The following is a 19,571-nucleotide window of genomic DNA, read 5'->3' on the forward strand; positions in this document are numbered from 1 at the left end:
GTTTTAGAAACAAGTACCTGTTGGCACTGTCTAAAAACACCATAAAATCCTGCTATAGCTGACACGCGCATTTTCATTCTCGTTACCCTGGACTATGAAAATAGCAAGTTACATTTTAAAAGCTTCAACATTTTTGTGTTAAAGTGCACAGAGATAATGAGGGCTTTTGGAGCCATTCTCCCACACCCAGTTCGTGCTGTGGCTTCGTTATACAGTTTCAAAAGGAAGCATCAGAAAACTCCTAAATGGAGGAGGTGTTGACAGACTGAAAACTTTAATAGAGACTCCTTTCCCACAGTCCTTCCCACACAAAGCTAGAGAGTTTAAAGATTTTAACAGCTTGTATGTGTAAGAGACATTTCTTTTTCCTTTAGCCTCATTTAATCCCTGATAACATCTACTAAAACAGCAGATTTCACGTAATGTAGCTTCTTGAACAGAAGAAAGACTACTTTTATTTCTACTATCTCAGATATCAACTACACCACCACTGCACCACAGTTACCAGCATCATAAAAGCGAGGCACAGTCTATGCCAACATCCCTCTCATACATAGCATTGCCCAGTATGTGCACTGGGAAGAATTTTTTTTGATGTTTGGTTTTGGACTTCCCCCCCCCCCCCCCCCCCCCCCCCCTCCTTAGTAATAAAGCTGCAGGAAATGTCCCTTACTCGGTATTGGAAATAAACATTTCCCACTGAGCTGAGAACAGCCAGAAGGAGAAGCTTGCCCAGAAACAGGTAACTTTATGCCAACTTCTATTCTGTCCTAGCTACAAGTTTCCACATATGCAAAGTCTTCCCTAAAAACACAAATGCTGTGAGACACATTCTGTCTGTGCTCCTCTCCTGCGACAACACTCAGTTTTACCTGGTACTGCTCAGCACTGGCTCTTAATGTGATATCTGTCTGTTGTGCTTGAGAAACTAAGAAGTCACTGAAACTCTCAACTGAAAACAATTTTCACTCTAGCAGATTATTTTAGGAAATAATTTGAAAAGCATTCCCTAGATTTGTCATACAACAAGACAAAAAAGTTAACCAAAAAAACCCTTGGACTACCAATGACTATTTGGATCACTCAGAGAAGAATATGAGTTCTGGCAATGAATTTTAAAGCTTTGCTAAGAAAACCAGAGTTGCCGGTTTCCCCATCCCCACCCTCCTTCCCAGTTATTTATGTCAAGTAATGAAGTCAAATAAAAACCTGACATTCAACCCAATTAGTGTGCCAACCCACCTAGACCCATATCTTTGAACTCCCGGGAAGTAACGAATTTGTTCACATGAAAGGACTGTGTGGGAAGCACAAGAAAAACAAGAGTGTCATGGGAAAGCCCAGAGTCACAAATGACATGGCTCCTCCCTGAAACCCATCTGGAAAGTCTGAGTAATCGTGGGATATCCCCAGTTACTCATCGACATTCAGTCAAATTACAGGAATATCTGATTTATTCAGAATACTACAAATCACGTCAACTAATGCAAGTCAAATTGGCTCTTCCAAAGCATGTGTTTTGTAAGAAGCATTTTCTTGGAGTTCTTGGATTTTAATGCATGTTCTCTTTGCCTGCGGTTGTTTTTTTTCCCTTCAATATGATGAGGAAATAAGTATTTTACTTTCAGATAGCTTTCTTAGTTACACCAAATTCTAAGGCTGAGACCGAGCAATTAGGACAGCCTCAGCAGAACACCTCCCAGCCTTACTCAGTAACTCTGTACTGATCATTTTTAATTCTAGAATTCCATTTTTCCTAGGACCCGATTACCTTTCACAAACACAGCCACCTCCCAGAGTAAGTTTATCCCACCAAATGCAGTAACACACCTGCTGGACCCAAGAATTCATATTCCCTAATCCAATTTTCCTATCAGAACTGCTGCCAGTGTTTTATAACCCCCTCCCTTTATGTAAAGGGAGGGCATCTTTAGACACTCTTCCTTTCCTGTCCTCCCATTCACAGTGCTTTGCCTTGCTTTCTTTCAGGAAGTGTTACTAAGGAAACAGCCTATCACATACCATTAAGTACACAGGTCTAGCAAGGTTTCCTCAGGAATAACAGACCAATAATTACAAAACTGACACTGAGTGTCATCGTCATTTCCCCTCCCCCTCCCTTTTAATAAAGGCAGTTATTATATCCCCGCACATACAAACATACAAGAAACATACTAAAGCGTGCTGCTTCTGTCTGCGCAATAACATTATTTCATTTTCATTTCATAATGAAATAAGGAGAAACATTTAATCCATCATTAAAGCAAAAAGGATTTTTCCCCAACTTCCCAGAGCCAGGACACCATTTAGCTTTGTCGTTTTGAGAAAAGGCAGCAGACGGTTCTGATAAGCAACAGTTCCCTGAAATAATGACCTGGCACTGTATGCATAAAATCATTACAGGCCTACTTACTGAACTGACTCACACAGAATAACTAAGCCTGGCTCAATAAATTCAGATCTGTATACTTCACTTAGACTTTCTGGTACTGTGAGTTTACAAAATAATCCATTTCATTACTAAACAATTATATTCCACTATGACACACCTGAAGATTTGCCCAAATTAAAGTGGTATTAGCAAAATTCACAGCTACAATAGTTCAAGACAAGGTTTTATTGTCTAGAGTGAGATTCAGAAATACTATCGGCTCCAGGTTTCAGCAGAATCTAATGTCTACACTTACGACAGGCAAACACGAGTCTGTATAATGTTTTATTACAATGTTGCCTCAGTTAATCAGTTATCATTTAAAAATTAAGGTGTCAACATTTGAAATGAAAAGGTGATATATTACTGTAAGCAACGGATCATATTAGAACCATGCATTTTGGGTAATAAGGGGGGAGGTTTACGACTATTAGTAATACCTTTGGAGATCAATCCCGCCATATTAAATGCACAAAACACTAATTCATGAAGCAAACTTTACTGCTGAACTCTCTTAATATACTTTGGTCTGGTTCCAACTCCAGAATTTAAGACAATTCTATTAAATCAGCTGCAATTTCTATAAAGATATGGAAAAAAATATGGTAACAAAGAGCACCTTACCTTCACTAACACTACGAACATCCAGACCACTTCCAGAAACCCTATACTCCTATATTAACATTTTACATGCAAAGTTTTAACTTCTAAGATAACCAGAAGGGAACACAAATGTAATTTAAAGGGAAAATAAAAATATAATAAAAAAGAAAACCTGAAGAGGCTTCTACTGAATTAACTTGCCTTCTAAAAAAAACATTCGTTAATTACTAAAAGGATTTTGTAACAGCTTACTTACAGAAAGATGCGTGAATTAAAAGCTTATCTAATTTTTTGCAACTGCATCAGTCAAATAAAAGAGATTATATCTCTGAATACATCCTACCTCACTTACACACCAGAACAACCTGATTACATTGTTTTTAAGCCACCAGTTTCAGAAACGTAAGGGATCCATTTTCTAATAAAAATAACATCCAACTATTGTTGACAAAATATACCTTCAATACTTCTCCTCTCACTACCGATTTTAATTGGAATGCACTCACTTGTAATATAATTTCTCTTCCATTTCCTGTATTTTATTTTGTGTATGTGGGGAAAGAGGGGAAAAACAGCACACGGCCTAGTTTTGACAACCACCGAGGACCATAAAGCAAAACTCATTTAAGCCTGTAAGGAAAAGAAAATTACAGCTACCCTTGCCAATCATTTATACACAAAGGCAAATAAGGCACACTGTAGGCCAGCAGATAGAGATGGCAGACAAAAAAATCTACCAAAGAGCAAATAACATCTAATAAAACAGGGTAATCTCAACTACTGGCAGCTCAGTTCACAAATCCTGTGGCCATACATAATGTCTTAAAGATGCCATACCTTTTGGCCTTGCACTTTATCTCTGAGTCACGATGGCAGATGGTTTCAAAACTGATCTAGTAAAAAACAGTTTATGTACTGCCCTGATATGGCCTCCTGTTTCCTCAGGTGTAAGCCAGACTCTCTGAAGCAGTCATTCCCCCTTTCTTTCAGAGAAGTAACGTTATATGGTTACAGAACCTATGTGTTTCCAAGCCTCTTTCAATCACAGCTTTGGCTCAGACACCTCTTTCACTGAGGACTTCTAGGGACTGGAGATTGCTACAACGTGATGAGAAATCCTCGGGCTTAATTACTCTCTCCAATATTCTAGCTACACGAAGAGTAATCTCTGCCTTACGCTGACCCCTAGAAGATGCCCATGTCATGGCAATATCCTCAGTTACCAAACTTCCAGTGAAGTTCACAGTACAGATTAGCAGAGAAGCAGTCTGAAACTTGTTCGGTATCCTTATACTTTCATAAGGGTCAAAAACTTGACCCTGGACTAAGGGAAAAATGATCAGCTACCTCAAGTTTTAAGTATCAGTTTGGTATCTCCCTACCTCCCCTGGAACATCAGATGCTCTGAAATCACTCCTAACTGCAGACTTGCACAGACTGTCACTCAGTGATGGATACGATGGCATGAGTGAAAGGCATCATATGTAATCACCTGAAGCGTCCCAGCTTCCTGCTGCCTTACTGTTTCAAATGGATTTGACAGCACGTAGAGCACTTCTGCATTTTTATTAAAGCCGAGTGAATTTCATAGGTCATACCCTCACTAAAAACTTAACTCAATGGCATCTTAAAGGTTAGTGGCAGTTAAGAATTACAAGTTCCAGATGCACACTGATACTGGCTCCTAAAATGCATAATGGGCTGCACTGATTGTCTGTCCGCTCAACTAAACACAGAACTATGTTACTACAGCCCTCCTGAAGAACATTTTCTCACCTCGAGGTCTCTCCATCTGTTGCTGGGTCATCTATAGTAGCAGCACAGTCTGAACCCTGCCTCATTAAGATGTCCTTGAAAACTCAGAGGCAATCAACAAATGCTAGAAATTCCAGTATCACTGCCATCTGACTTCCCTGTTGCACACTTGCTTTTCACAGAAACAAATGAAAAAGAAGCATCAGAAGCAATATGATGCTTCCTAGCTTTACAGGTAATGTCGAACACACCAGAATAGCAAAAGGCTGCTAAGTTCGGGCTGAGAAGACTATACACTGCTCCACAGTTTAACTCTGAAAGCATCAGCTTCACCTCACAACTACCAGGCATTTCTCACTGGTGGCTCATAAACACAGAATAGTAGTAAAATAAAAGAGCTGGCTTTGAGAAGTAGTCTACTCAAAGCCACACAATAAGACGGCTTGTGAAGTATTATCAGCAGGCAGCCCAGAAACAAGACCGTGCTCTGAAACATTGCATGAAATACTATTGGCAGGAATTAATTCAGTCTGACTTCTGTGAACGGTGAAGGTCAGGGCAGAAGCAAACACATACATAACACCCCCGCACCTTTCCCACTTCCCAAGCCTAAAATGACAGACAGGTACACAGGCACGCTTTGCCCTGGGTCAGCAGCAATACCTATCTACAGCCATAGCAACGCTGCCTGATAGCAAAGCCTTTGTGAAGTGAGCACTGGGTTGTGCGGGCAGATACAGGGCAGATTGAAAGAGACTATGATTAGTCAAAACAAACAGATTAAACAGAATGGTAAGCTCAGCTGAACAGAGAGGGGAGCTACCCTGCCTGTGCAAATACTTGCCTCTAATCTTAACTAAATAAGGCCAACATCTATTTTAACACAATTAATTTTGTTTTCTATTTTACCTCTTAAATGAGATTGCCACACCGTAGTCTTGCAGGTGATTATTTTAGCTTTCCTGTGTTCAACAGGAGAAACAGACCAGCAGTTCTCATGGAGAGAAGTCAGGTAATATGGCAACACTACCAACCGAGACTCCTGAAATTGCTGACACATACAGCACAGTAGATGGTGCTGCTGGGAGCCAAAAGCCACATCTAGAATTTACATCCAGATTTAATTATGAGAAAGCTGGGTTGCAAGTTTCATTTCCTTCAGTGTTATGCTTCTCATCCCAAACTTCCCTTTTTGTTTTTGTTTCTTTACCAGCCACATCTGTGGAAGGAAGGCTGAAAGTCTGAAGGCACTCAGTTGTCACACTGAACGTTAAAGTAGAACGCACAACAAAAAGACTGATGACATCGTAGTCAGTAAACACAGGTCTATGCTAGTAAAGAAGGGTGGGTTACATGTTACCTTACAATTTAAACCCATTTTTCTACTGTTATGCTAATCCAGTCAAGGCTTGCAGCTCTGCAGTGCCTTTTCACTGCTCCGTTCCATGACAGGATATTTATATCACCTGTCTCTATCTCCATCTTCTCTAGCATTTTCCCCCCGTATATATGTACATATACATATCCTAGCCTTGATAGGATAAACAAAAGCAGCTACAACTACACTTGTTAGGTCTACTAAGTGTGAAGTGTAACTGCAAATTACATGAAAACAGCAGGAAAAACAGAACTAAAAAGTATAGGGTAAATGAAACCTTTTTGTTCACTGCCTAAAGTGTAGGAGAGCAGCAGTTTAAAACTTCAATACTAAAACCTAAGTCTTACTGCCAAACAAAATACATGAAAAAATGATTTATCAACCTGTGAGGAAATTCTGTGGTAACCTGCTTCCAAGTTCAGTGTATTTTCTTCAAGGAGCTGTAAAACACAAGGTATTTTTCATAATCTGGATTGGTTTCCTTCTACGCAATCAGGTGGGCTATTCACACATTCAGCCTAAAGGACTATTTTGCTCATTATGAACTTCTTTTATCCTAATTTAAATATTCAAAGCAGTAAAATGTTTTGAAAAAGAATAGATATTTATCCACCTAATCTCCTAGTAAACTTATTTTGAAGTTGCTGGGGGTTATTTTTGTTGTTGTTTTTGTTTGTTTCATTTTTTTTCAGACTAAAATGAATCTTCACAAATTTCTGCAAAGGATTTTAATAATTAAATATCTTCCCTTGCAGCACAATATGCAGAGAAAATTGATCTCTAAGATTTGATTAGGAATACATTGTTAGCATTTTCAAACTATGGGTATTCTCATCTCTCCTCATGACTTAGCAAGATGCAACCAATTAATGATGAATCACTCTACACAAATTTCTTGTTTAGAATGTACTGACAATACCATTGCAACAGTCAACAGAGCTCAAAATGGGGAAGCAAGACTCGCTTGGCTACATATCATCAATATTTCTGTACATAAACCAAGAAAAGGTTTTCTAAGTTTGTGAGCATTCCACCTCCAGAAGGAAACTGTTCACTTCAGGAGAACTATCATTACATTATTGACAAAAGTTACACTATTGTGTGCAGGTAGAGATATACATACACTACACACAGTATAAGCCATACAGTTAGAGATCACTACTAGAATTAAGGAAGATTTTATTGATTGCGATCCTAAATACTATTCATTGTATCGGTAATAAAATCTTGCCTGATGGAAACTGTTGATATTTTGATTGCTAAACACCAGGACATGTAAGAACAACTGTTGGTCTCCACTATTTTTCTCACCAAAAAATTGGGTCACAGTCCCATGCAGAGTGCTGAAAAAGGTTAAGGACAGACAGACAGCTCGGTTCTGTTTAGCAATGCCGTGCCCTCAGAGTAACTGAAGAAAAGTGTCTTTCAGCATCAAAGTAAAATAAAGTCAGAAGAATATCTGCCTACGTTCTCAACTGAAAATTTTGGTCAAGTTGCACTTTCTGAAACGGACAACCCATTCACACACTACCTACTTTACTGATTAATTTCACCTTGCCTGAAAAAGTTTTTCTTCAGTTTCAGGAATTGTTGCACCTTCTCCAAGAGTCTGTGCCCAAGTTACCATCTCCTGGTTTCTGATGCCTCCTAGGGAAGGCTTGTGGAGCTCTGAAAGTTCTGAGGTATGTCAGAGTTGCTTCTGTAACTCCTCAAATACTCTGCTGGAAGCTCTGTAGCTGGAAAGACTAACATCGTGAAGGAAACTGCTCTCAGGTATCCCTATCTTTCTATTTTTTAAAATAACAATCGAGATACAAGAACAGGGTTTTGGTACATTCAAACAGGAACTTCACATTTCAGTGGTGATTTCTGAGTTTATTTCTGTTTTTGACTCAGTAATATCTAAGATTGTAAGGCATTTAACCTTCAACATAAGAACTGCTTTGATATCATAAGCTTTTTCTCACCGATTAGTTTGCCTCTCGATGTTTTAAAGAACACACAAATATTGCAAACCACAGAATAAAACCAACACAATAAAGATAACTAGGTCTTTCAGAGTTCATAAGGAACTCCAGCAGTTGATTTCTTCAAGCTGAGCAAAAGTAAGCATAAAATGAACAGCTTGAAAGAGAATAGTGAGACATGTAACAAAGAACATTCTCCATACTGATCTTATTTCATACTGAGATTTACATGATGCTTTAACAGCTGAGGAAGTCCTCATAAAGGAGGAGAGCCTCCAACCCAAAGCTATCGAGAGGCACCAATTATTTTAAGTGATGACAGTTTTAGAGGTCTTCAAATGAGCAAACAGTTTCTATTTTATAGCGCCATGAATAGTCTACTATAACTGAGTGTACCAAATTCCATTATCTTTAGAAAATAAAGAAAACTCTTAGGAAAAAAAAACAAGTACAAAGCTTGCTACTAGCTCTAATGATCAACTTATTAGTTTTCACTCTATGCAAAGAAAATGGAACAATATTAAGGTGAATGAATTTAGGTGTAGATCAAAAAAAATGAAGGATTATGCTGCTGGGGAGTGAAGGATTATCATCACTTACCTCCCTCATCCAGAAGCTTCCCACTCAGGGGCTGGGATGTATCTGAAGAGTAACATGTAATGGAAATTTGTAGCATTAAATTGGAATGCTGATTGGAAGCACCTGATGGAGAAGAGGTGAGAATACCTGCTGTTTTAGAAGCGTGAATAGGATAATCCCAAAATCTGACTTTCTGGTCTTCTGCCATACCACTAACTATTAAGCTTAAAATTTGTTTGGATACAAGGGAAAAATACTACAGCAGTGAGTTGCAATAAGTTACTGGAGAACAGTTTTCCAAATGAATAAAGTAAAAAACGGCTCAAGTTATCATTTTTAAACTAAACCATAAACTCACGACACCAAATAGTCAAATAACCAGGCAATAATTAGCATCGAAAGGAGATAGAAGCTTACATCAATCAGTACAGTGACACAGCCAAAAAGAAACAACCAACAAACCAAAACACACTCATCATCTCCCCAACAGAATATTTAAATACGTATGTCAAGACTGCAGGAAACAAAGTCTTACCTAGTAAGTGTGTACTCCCTGAGTCCTGAATGCAGGTTCATGGCAGAAAAAGTACCTATGCATCCACGCAATCGTTTATCTCGACCAATCTTCCACGTTACAAACAGTGGGCTGTTTTAGGAAAGGAAAAAAAGAAAGACATGATCAAAGAAGCACTACTGGCAGCGTGGAATGTCAGTAACAGTGTCTTTCCTACTAGGGTAATAGGAGGACTTACATCTAGAATAATGTATCTAAGTTGCAATTCTTCTGACTGCTCTAGAAACACTGCTCCTGTAATATGGTAGAAAATAAAGACTAGCAGAATACTTAACCAGAACAAAGTTCTGCTTTGTAGCAGATAGGATAAGATGCTTAACATCCTGCACTTGACTTCTCCTGAGAATGGGAAAAGCCTCACCTCAGATATCAATAAATAGAGAAGCCTTTACAGAAGGTAAAAACACCTGTGTCATGTTAACTCTCCACCTGAATACACTCTGGTCTTTAACACTGATGGCAAGAAACGACCCCGGAAGTACGTGGCAAGAAGTACTTTGGAAAACAAGAAAATTTTGGAACATTCTCCAAGCATAAAGGACTTCCTGAACAAAGGTTATTCTTTCCATTCTTTCCCAAGTCCTCTCCAGTTCGTATTTAAGAATCTCACAAACGAACAGAAGTAGAACAAAACCCCTAAGAAGTTGTTCATATCACATGAGGTCAACCGTTACTAAGAAATATTTCTATTAACAAACCATTTTGTACTTTCAGCCCCGTAGCACTGTATCAATACAGAAACAACAAAAGCTAAAGGAACTCGATCTTCTTGGGGAAGTGCACATGGTTCCTGGATAACCAATTTTCTAAACTCTAAGGAAGAGACTTCCAATACTGAGATAAATGGTGGTTATAGAGAAGAAAATCATATTATTATTTTTTTCCCCCAGAAAGGAGGCAAATCAAAGCAGATTACGCAAACATGTCTGTTCTTTCCCTTACTGGCAGGCTTAAAAAATAAGAACTCATTTTAGCTGAACATCTTGACACAGAATGCTCTTGACCGCAAGTAACTTTGCGTTTCTACACAACAAGCAAATGCTCACCTCCAGCTCTTCCATCTTAAATATAGTTTTAATTTTTGTGTGAAGTCATTCTCTATTGAGGTATAAGCCTACATCATTCTTGGTACGAAGGCTACAGGCATGCTGCACAAAAACTGAGGCACAAGGTGCATTGCTGACCTTTAGAATACATGCAGCTGTGTCAGACACATAAGGATGTTCCTCAGTCCATGTTGCCTTTTTGGTTTTATTTTTAAACTGTTTAGGAAAAACAGGCAGACAAACAACCCTCTTCCTCCCCAGACTAAATTGGTCTCAATGATTCTTGTGGGTCCCTTCCAATCAGGATATTCAATTTACCTCTGAACAAAAACCACTGAAAAGCATGAAGTGAAAAGGGACTGCTACTTCACAACAGTATAAGATAGGATATTACACTGTTACTCCTTCACCCAAATCAACAAGTAGCATTTGACTAACATTTCCAAGAAAGGTATCTCAGTTCACCTCAGTGGTATCGACAAAGTTAATAGACTGCAATGCTACTGAATCTACCTTCTCCAGAAACAAGCCCTAGAAAGATTCAAATTGCACATCACGGTTATTCTCTTGAGCTTTATCTTTGGACTATGAGATTTATAACCTGTAAAACACTCAGCAGAGGGCATTCAGGGAAACATACATTTACTTTCTTGTCAGAATGGAATTCTAGGATGTTTCATTACCGCAACTTTAAAAGGAAAGAATCAAAAAACAGTACTGAGACCACTCCCAAACATCAGAGTGAGACATTTACATATGCTTTGAAAGCTCTTGTTGATGAGCATCGATAGAAATAGCAGAGGTTATACAGCTTGTGTATTTCTGTTACAAGTAGTACAAAGTTCAAACCTCTATTCATTAGTTAAAAGCACCACACAGCTACAGATGATATAAAACACAACATCTGACAAGAAGGTGTTTTTCCAGCATCTCAGTTTCTGTGTTCCCCAACACCAGCCTCGTTCCCCAGGAGCCACTAAAGTATCAGTGTGCCTACACACAGGAGACTTAAGCCTACTAAACAGAATTACTTCTCGTTACCTTCATAGATGTCTTCAAAGTGTAATACAGACGAAAGTTCAGAGAACTCAGAGACCAAATAGGATTCTAACTGCTAAGATTCTAGAAATAAAACCAAAGATGACCTTAGGGGCTGCTAATAGCATAGAGAAAAATTACATTATATAATTTTCTTCATAAAAGATCCACATTCCTCTACCATAAAAAACTCCAGAAATAATGGGGGGAAGAACCCCAAATGAAAAATCATAAAGTTCCTCAAAGCCTCACTGAAGAGCTCTGGAAACATCCTGATTTCCTGCTGAAATGTATCCCATCACCTTGTACCCAGCTACTCTTCTGCCAACACTGTCCTTTAGTTTAAGGAGTTTTGTTCCCTTCCTTGTTATTATTCCCCAAAGTATTTATACAAAGAATCTGTACGCCTCTTCAGTCTTCACTATGCTGAGCTAAACAGGTCACATTCACTAAGTTTCCCTTAAAAGAACTATTCTGATCATCACAGCTCTTCTCAACACCTTATTCTAGTTTCAGTTCACTGTCTTGAACACGTAACCAGATCTGTGTGCAGGATTATTACCCAGGAGGGTCTTGCACCTGCAATAATGCTTCCACCTCCGAACTACCCACACTGCTCCCTTTTAGGATTGAGCCTCCCAGCCTAACACAAAGTCCAAGTCTGCCACTTACAGCTTTAGAGAGCTTTTCTATACCTAAACTAAAGAGACAATACTTACTCGTATGAACTACGCAAACTATGCAAAGAATTTACATTTCTTTCTAGCAATGCTTTTTGCTTTTTATTGGCATCCCTGGTTTCTACTGCCTCTTTCCTCCATGCCTCCAGTGCTTTTCATATGTTCTAAAGCTAGTAATAATCCCCAAATAAACCTGACAACTTACAGCCTCAGAGCTCAGGTCTGCAGTACAGTGCCAAATTCCAGATACCGACATCATGCACAGCTAAGTAAATATGTAACTTTTCTACTTGTAAAAAATCCTTATTTTCCTCTTTTATCCATTTCCCTTCAGAAAAAGTTTTTGTTGTTGTCTGGATTGTTGTTTTTTTTTGTTTGTTTTTTTTTTTTTGAGCAACATCTCGTTAGACCTGAAATGAAAATGTGCACCTCTAGGCACCTGAAAGAAGCAAAGAACTTCAGCAGAAGCAGAAGAGGAAGCAGACGCGATGCTCAGGAGTCCCTTTTATCCCACAACACACAGGATACGCATCACTTGCTGGAGATCTGGGTCATCTTTTTGCCTGAAGACATTTGAACCCGCATATCCTACATGAATGCCAGGGTGTACTGGGGAGAAGCACTCTCATCTTTCTGGTACAGGCTCTCTCTCACCTAGCACGAAGATGTGGTTGTGTTTTGTTCGTTCATTAAAGCATATGCAGATAATGTTCATTCATTAAAACAGATGCACACTGTTCTAACACTCAGCTTCATGCCATTCTCTTACTCAGTTCAGGTGAAGCATCTCATTTAGAAACAAAAAAGCTCTGGGCTTGGGAGTGAGCCCTTTTGAACCAAGAGACTTGGAAATGTACCTGTCTGTTGGTTTACCCAGCTTCTCCCCATGGTGCCAGGGACCTCTGGCATAAATTACCTCCTGTTAGTGTGAACAGTCCAAGCTGCCCAAAGCACCCTGAATACCCAGAAGCTAAAAAATGGAGGAAGATGTTTCAGAATGCACACAGGCAGAAGGAGGGACCAAACCCAGACCCTAAGAAGCTTCTGCAAACTTCTCAACCATTTCTCTTTCATGAGGTCCTTCATTTTATGACAGGAGATGGACTATAGGTTATGAGCTCAACACTGAAAAAATATTTCCATCTAAAGCTGCTCACAGTTGTCAGCAAATTCACAAGTGACCTGATGATAACATACACTTTCCAGCCAGCCATTGCCTAATTTACTATTTATCAAGAAGTCTTGCCCAGCCCTAATCTACATCTTGCAAAGCAGACAACTGTTTCATTTATCTGCTGCCCCAGCTGGTAACCAGATGATTACACATTGTTTGTCCCCTGCTTTCATTTGGGAAACTGAGTTGAAGGGACAGTTGCTGCATTGTAAAGACTTAAACTAGCATTGTTTTCTGATATAAAACTGCTGTCATCGAAAGGGGCATACATAAATGCAATAAGAGACAACTTAACAGACAAAAAAAATACATGTATACTCAGTATCCCACTCATCCTAAATACAGACCATAAAGGCTAGCCATAAAAAGTGTGGCTGAAGCACAAGAACATGGATCACCCAGTGCCCTGCCCCGTGTGTCACTTCAGCTACTATTACACTGTTTGCATTAATGAAGAAACTAGGACAGCCTTGTAACTTCAGTTGAGCATTAATCCACTGCAACTTGTACAGACCTGGAGCACTGCACACGAAGATGATAAGGTATAAACCTATATAAACATTGAAAGAAAGAGCCACAAAGATTGTCTCACTCGCTGTGCTTACCCCAGTGCCCTAAACATGCTTCCTGCTCATGTTCTACCAGAAAAAAAGCTGACTTTCACTTACCACCATAGTTAACTGAAAAGTGAAATAATTCTTTAATTTGGAGGGTGGTAGAAGAGGCAGAAAGCATGAAAAGATGGGTCTTAGTGCCATGAGAAGTATTATGAGAAGTTTCTCCTCCTTGTTATGGACAGGAAGAAAAAGGAGAAGGGGGGAAGAAGAGAGGAAAGGAGGGGTAACAGATCAAGGATATTTATTTATCAAAGATGAGCAAGGACTTGCTTGGTTCCAGATGAGTATTCCCAAGCAATGGAAAACTTCTAAAGTGAAACTACTTTAACTTAATGAGTGAAGAGGTAAATTGGTATTTACAAAGACATTTTAGTAGTAGTTTTTTAACCATTTCTATAAAAAGAGAAGGAAAGCTATAGGATCAGACATTTAAAAAGTCATTGCCGCCGTCCCTTCATAGGTCCAGAGTGCTTTCACTTCAGCTCCATGGGTTTCCAACTACAACACACTCAGGAAGCAGTCTGAACAAGATGCAGAAAACAGTGTTTTCCCTTTTGTTTGACCAAAGTTCCTGAATTTTACAAATGTTAACATTTATATGTTTGTTTGTTAAACTTAAAACTTACCCATGTCTTACTCAGAATCACACTAAAACTGTCAAGAATGCTGAACAGTCATGTAAGATTGCTTCAAACTAGAAATTAAAGTTCATCATCAGAACAGTCAGCTGAGAGCCTTCGCACGGCCAGTGCCAGCCTTATTCAGAATCACAGACAGCAGTCTCCCTATTAACTGAGGCAATTCAAGCTTTGTTACACTCCAGGCTGCAGCATGGATGTCTCAACTCAGTGAGCTAATGCACATTACTCAATGTAAGAGAAAACAGCTTAGTAATGAAGGAGGTGTGGCCATGCACACTGATAAATCCAAGCGGGGGCATCAGCGCACATGCTCCTCAGCAGAGGAGAGGGGAGGTATGTTGAAAGTATCTGGGTCTGTGATGAAAGGGAAAACTTGATGGATGATATTTTGGAACCAGTCACTAACAACAAAAATCTGGTGGGTGCCCTTCTGGAACACAATCAGAAAAGCACACTGTGAGCTCCAAGGCCTACCAGACACATGCAAAGCACAAGAAAGGCAAGGCAGCTCTTGAAGTGTGCTGGCGGCTCCTCTCCCTCCTGTTGTGCTTGTTCCTTTGTTTTTAATCTCAGAGGGTGTGGAAATTAAATTAAGAAGCCCTTCTACATTTGACTCTAAAAGCTTCCTGACTGCCTCCTTCCCACTTGGAAAAATGTTTGAAGTGAGAGTGACTATGAAAAGACAAGAACTGCTGAGTGTTCAAAAGGGAAAAATGGAAAAGGAAAGGAAAAAAGAAAACCCACAACCCACATCACCTGTAATTGTCGGACCAATGTAGTTAACACCAGCTAGAAAAAAAGTAAGACACTGGTGGTTAGAATAGGATGAAATACTGTTTTTAAGTACTTTGGACCAGCTAAAGTTAAAGCTTAGTTGTATTTAAAGCAGTCTGTGAACAAAAATAGCTACCTTCAACAGTGCATAATCAAAGGATGAGTTGCGGGGATACAGCAAGAAAGAAAATTAAAGCCAGGAGAAGGCAAAGAAGGGAAAAAAAAAAAAAAAAGGCTTTTTTGCTGGGTGAATTTTTTTGTTTGTTTCAGCACAATAAGCTCCAATTCACACAAAAACACTACAAGAAAATTCCACAAAGCAAGACAGATAACAGTCAAACTTGACAAGCCCATTTCACGTCAAACCAAACTTGCCTTCTGTACTAAGCCTTGCCAGACAGGGAGAATTAAAACATGTCATATCTTAACTGTGGTGAGGCTTCTTCATACCATCGTATAAACAAGGCGGCAAAACAAGGTCCAGATGACTTATTTGTGAGTCAGAACCAAAACTGTCCAACAGTGGAGCTCACCATCAAAACAGAGGCCTTCAACAAGCAGTGCTCTACAGAAGCAGATCCCATCTGTGGTATTACTGCTCTTCTCTGGTTTCAGTCAATGCTTTCATTGATTATGTGATGGGAAAGACAACACTTAATAAACGTGCACCACAGAGGGACCTGCAGCAAAGAGGACGATGACCTTGTCAAACCAAAGACCTGCACAGTAAGAGAAAGGAACTCTACAGAGTATAATTTAATTAAAGAAAAGTTTTATGCTTAGATGGGAGTAGTTTAATGATAGAAATAGACAGCGTGGCACAAGTGAACTTACAGCAATTCTGAGCTTAAACATCTGGCCTATGTAGGAGATTAATATGCTCTGTACTGGGAAGTAAACACACTGAACAGTTGGACAAAAGCAGCAAGACCCCAGTAAGGCCTGAGCTTCTGTAGAGACCAAATTTTGGAAATAACACTCCACTAAATGTTCTGACTGATAAAAGCATCTAGAAGTAAATGGTAGGAGCCACCAGAGACCTGCTAGCTGTTACCCAGACAAAGCAGATAGAAAAGATGGTTTAAGCTCAGGAAGTCTACGTATAATGGCTATCAAAGATGAAAAAGGCTTTTTGCAAAGGCAGTGAAAATAATCTGTTCTTTGGACCCATGGTGGATAGTTCCAGAAACAACGAGATTAAATTACGTCAGGAAAAAATTGAGTCAGATATTAATTAATGATAAAAATCATTAAGGTAAGAGACACAAGCACGTGGATTCCCTTCCTGTATGGCTGCCATCATCAGACTATCTTTGAAGGCCTCCACAAGTAGGCCACTATCACAAACACTGTAAATAAAACTGGTCCTGCCATGTAACAAGAGGACAGACCAAAGTGGCTTCCTGATATTCACTGCAGACTCCCTTGCTGATTCTGTGTGACACAAACTAAGATGGCAAGGGGACAATTCACATACAAAACTCTAAGATCTTTGATCTCTAAGGTCCCTTCCAACTCGCACGATACTATGATACTATGATGATACTATGAAAACTACTGGCTAAGTTGTGGGACTGACAACTGTCTTTACCAACTAGAATCAGAAGTAAAACATCCAGGAAAAAAGCACATTCATCTCAGACAGTTCTGCACATTTACTTCTCTGCAGCAGTGTTATAGAAATGAGCAGAGAGATATGAGTAACATTATTTATACTCTAAGAGAACACTACTGACTGAGCAGCTTCAGCAAGGTTCAAGGCACTAGTCAAGGTTTCCTTCAGAGCATAAGCATTTTCTGAATCACAGCCAGTTTCTCCAGCACCTTTAGATACAAGTTCAGAACACGCTCTAAAGTAAAAAAAAAAAATAAAAAATTAAAAAAAAAAAAATTGAGAAAATCATGGTATCTTTCCTAATCTGAATACCAACATAAAAAAAACCTATCAGGAGTACGACAATTTCTGTCACTTTCCCAAGAACTAGATCCCCTTAAAAGGCTTCTGGTTTCTCCCTCAGCTAGTTTTTCCACTACAGTGCCTCTTAACACATATTTTGTAAAAGAACACAAAACACTACTTGCTTGACTACTTTTACACAATAGGAAAAAGAATTAGTTGCTGATTAGGGTTTGAAATCCATTACACTCCATGTGCCCAGTTACACACACTCACACCACATCCAGCCCTTTCTACCTGGAAAGAGACTTCCCCTAGCAAAATTCAGAAGACTGAGCATACTTGAAAAAGAAAAACAAACAAACAATTTCCCTACTTAACAGGAGTTAATTTGGTCTGGGATAATGTTCTTCTTCCTCATAGGGATATACACTGACATTCTTAAAAAGAGTCTATGCTGTGTTACTTCCTCAACACATTCAGTAGATGAAGGGCAACTTGTTATTGCCAACAGTGATCCAAAGACTGCAATACTACTTTCAGATAATAGGTGTGAGATCAGCAAATTTCCTACTTTAAAACCTATATAATCACTGGAAAAAATTACCAAATACTTTTAAGGGCACAGCATATTATTTCAGTCATTATTAACACTAAATGATCAAAATGAGCAACTCTTCACTCAATTCCAGAAACCACCATCCAGAGATTTACTTCATCACCCATACAACAGACTTGCTATTTTAGTGGTTTTCCTGCAATCATAACGTGCCCCTGAGAGATGAGCCTTGCAATCAGAATGTCAACTGCTAGGTGTGAATTTGTTAGCAAGTTCTGCTTATCTAAGCAGCTAATCTTAAGGAAGGTCAGAAAGCAGCTACTATTTTAAGAAAATCTAGTTTAAATAACAGCATAATCGGTGTTAAAAATAAAGGGGAGTGCTTAATGGAAAGTCATTTTCTAAGGCAAACCCATAATAGCATAATTAAGATTGAATTCTATTCATCAATTGAAATTAAAATGAGAAAAATATACTAATTCTCAAATGTAATCAGGTGACATGCAGCTCATTCAGCAGCAGAACCAGTGCTGCTATTCTTATAATGGCATGTTACCATTACACAGGTTGAGACAAGATGGGCAGCACTCCAGAAAGGTGAAGACAGAAATAACAATTTATAGGGTGAGGGGGGATGGAGAACACTTCGGTACGTCCAGATGGACACTCAGTCAGACACTACTCCACAGTCACCAACTGCCTTGGGCACTTTCTCCCTCTAATTCTCATAAGACAATCCAGCAACTTCATGAAATAAATGGAGTTTCTACCAACATATGTTTCTGAGTTCATTGTTCACTTTGCTAAAATAAATATTTACACGTAACAAAATCCAGAACTACTCAGAAATCACACTAGTTGGTTATGTAGGCTTATTTAGCATCGCTAAAAAAAGATCTGAGGGTTGGAGTTCCGCAGAGGAACAAAACCAACAACAAAAGTTACACTCCATGTAGGCAGAGAAGCACAGCTCAGAGCAAAATCAGGTTTACGCACCTCTATCCTCAGAAAGGTTCTAAACATTGCCAGCTCACAAGTGCGTTTGAAACTAAACATAAGGACTTGAAGCACTACGTAACTGCACTTTCAAGAAACAACTTCTAAAAGCATTTTATGTGTCAGAGTGCCACATAGGTGCCAAACTCCAGAGTGCTTAGGCTGCAGCAGCAGCAGGTCACCAGGCACACAGATTCCTCAAGACAGCACCTTCCACACAGGTCATGCATCCAGAACTTGTTTTCTTAGATCAACTGATGCATCTTCAAGGCTATTAACTGGTATAACCAGAAGGTTGATCACACCACCTCTGATTACACTATTTCAGCAATGTTCCAGGCTGCTCTCCAGCACCACAAGCTCCAAGATCATCAAGCAGCTTTATATCTCCATCAGCAGATGTCACCTTTATACACCTGGAGAGCTGCTAAGTCATTAAACTAAATTAAGTCACCTAGACTTCAGAACTCCGGTCCCTGAGGCTGTCCTTTGGCCACCAAAGCCATCTATATTTCCAAGACATTAAGGAGTTCAAGTGAGGACTAAGTGAGTGTGTTCCAAAACAGGCCCTTTGCAGTTGTGCTAGAGCTCACTTGCCCTGGGAAGCACCTGGTTTGGGGGCCTGAGCTCTCAATAAAATAGGGCAGGTTTCTCAGCTGTTTTTAAATCAAACCTTAGAAACAGTTCTCTTCATAGAGCAGTGGAGACAGCCTTCCAGATATGACCCAAGTATTGGCCAATGCAATATCACTAGGCTATTCCAGCACCTTGGCTGCTGATCTTAACAACAGTATTCACAGAGCCTCGGTGTTTACTATTTCTTGTCAGAATCACGCATGCAACAGGGAAACCATTAGTCATT

At 39.3% G+C, this 19,571-nt stretch overlaps 1 protein-coding gene across 1 annotated transcript in view; it reads right to left on the reverse strand.

Moving 5' to 3' along the window:
• Nucleotides 1-19,571, reverse strand: part of AMMECR1 (AMMECR nuclear protein 1) — a 95,658-nt gene that overhangs the window by 29,356 nt on the left and 46,731 nt on the right. Inside the window, exon 3 of the mRNA XM_072336095.1 lies at nt 9,249-9,359. Coding sequence (XP_072192196.1) covers nt 9,249-9,359 — 111 coding nt within the window. The remainder of the gene's footprint in view (nt 1-9,248; nt 9,360-19,571) is intronic.

Source organism: Excalfactoria chinensis, chromosome 4 (assembly GCF_039878825.1).
Source record: "Excalfactoria chinensis isolate bCotChi1 chromosome 4, bCotChi1.hap2, whole genome shotgun sequence".
Lineage (NCBI taxonomy): Eukaryota > Metazoa > Chordata > Aves > Galliformes > Phasianidae > Excalfactoria > Excalfactoria chinensis.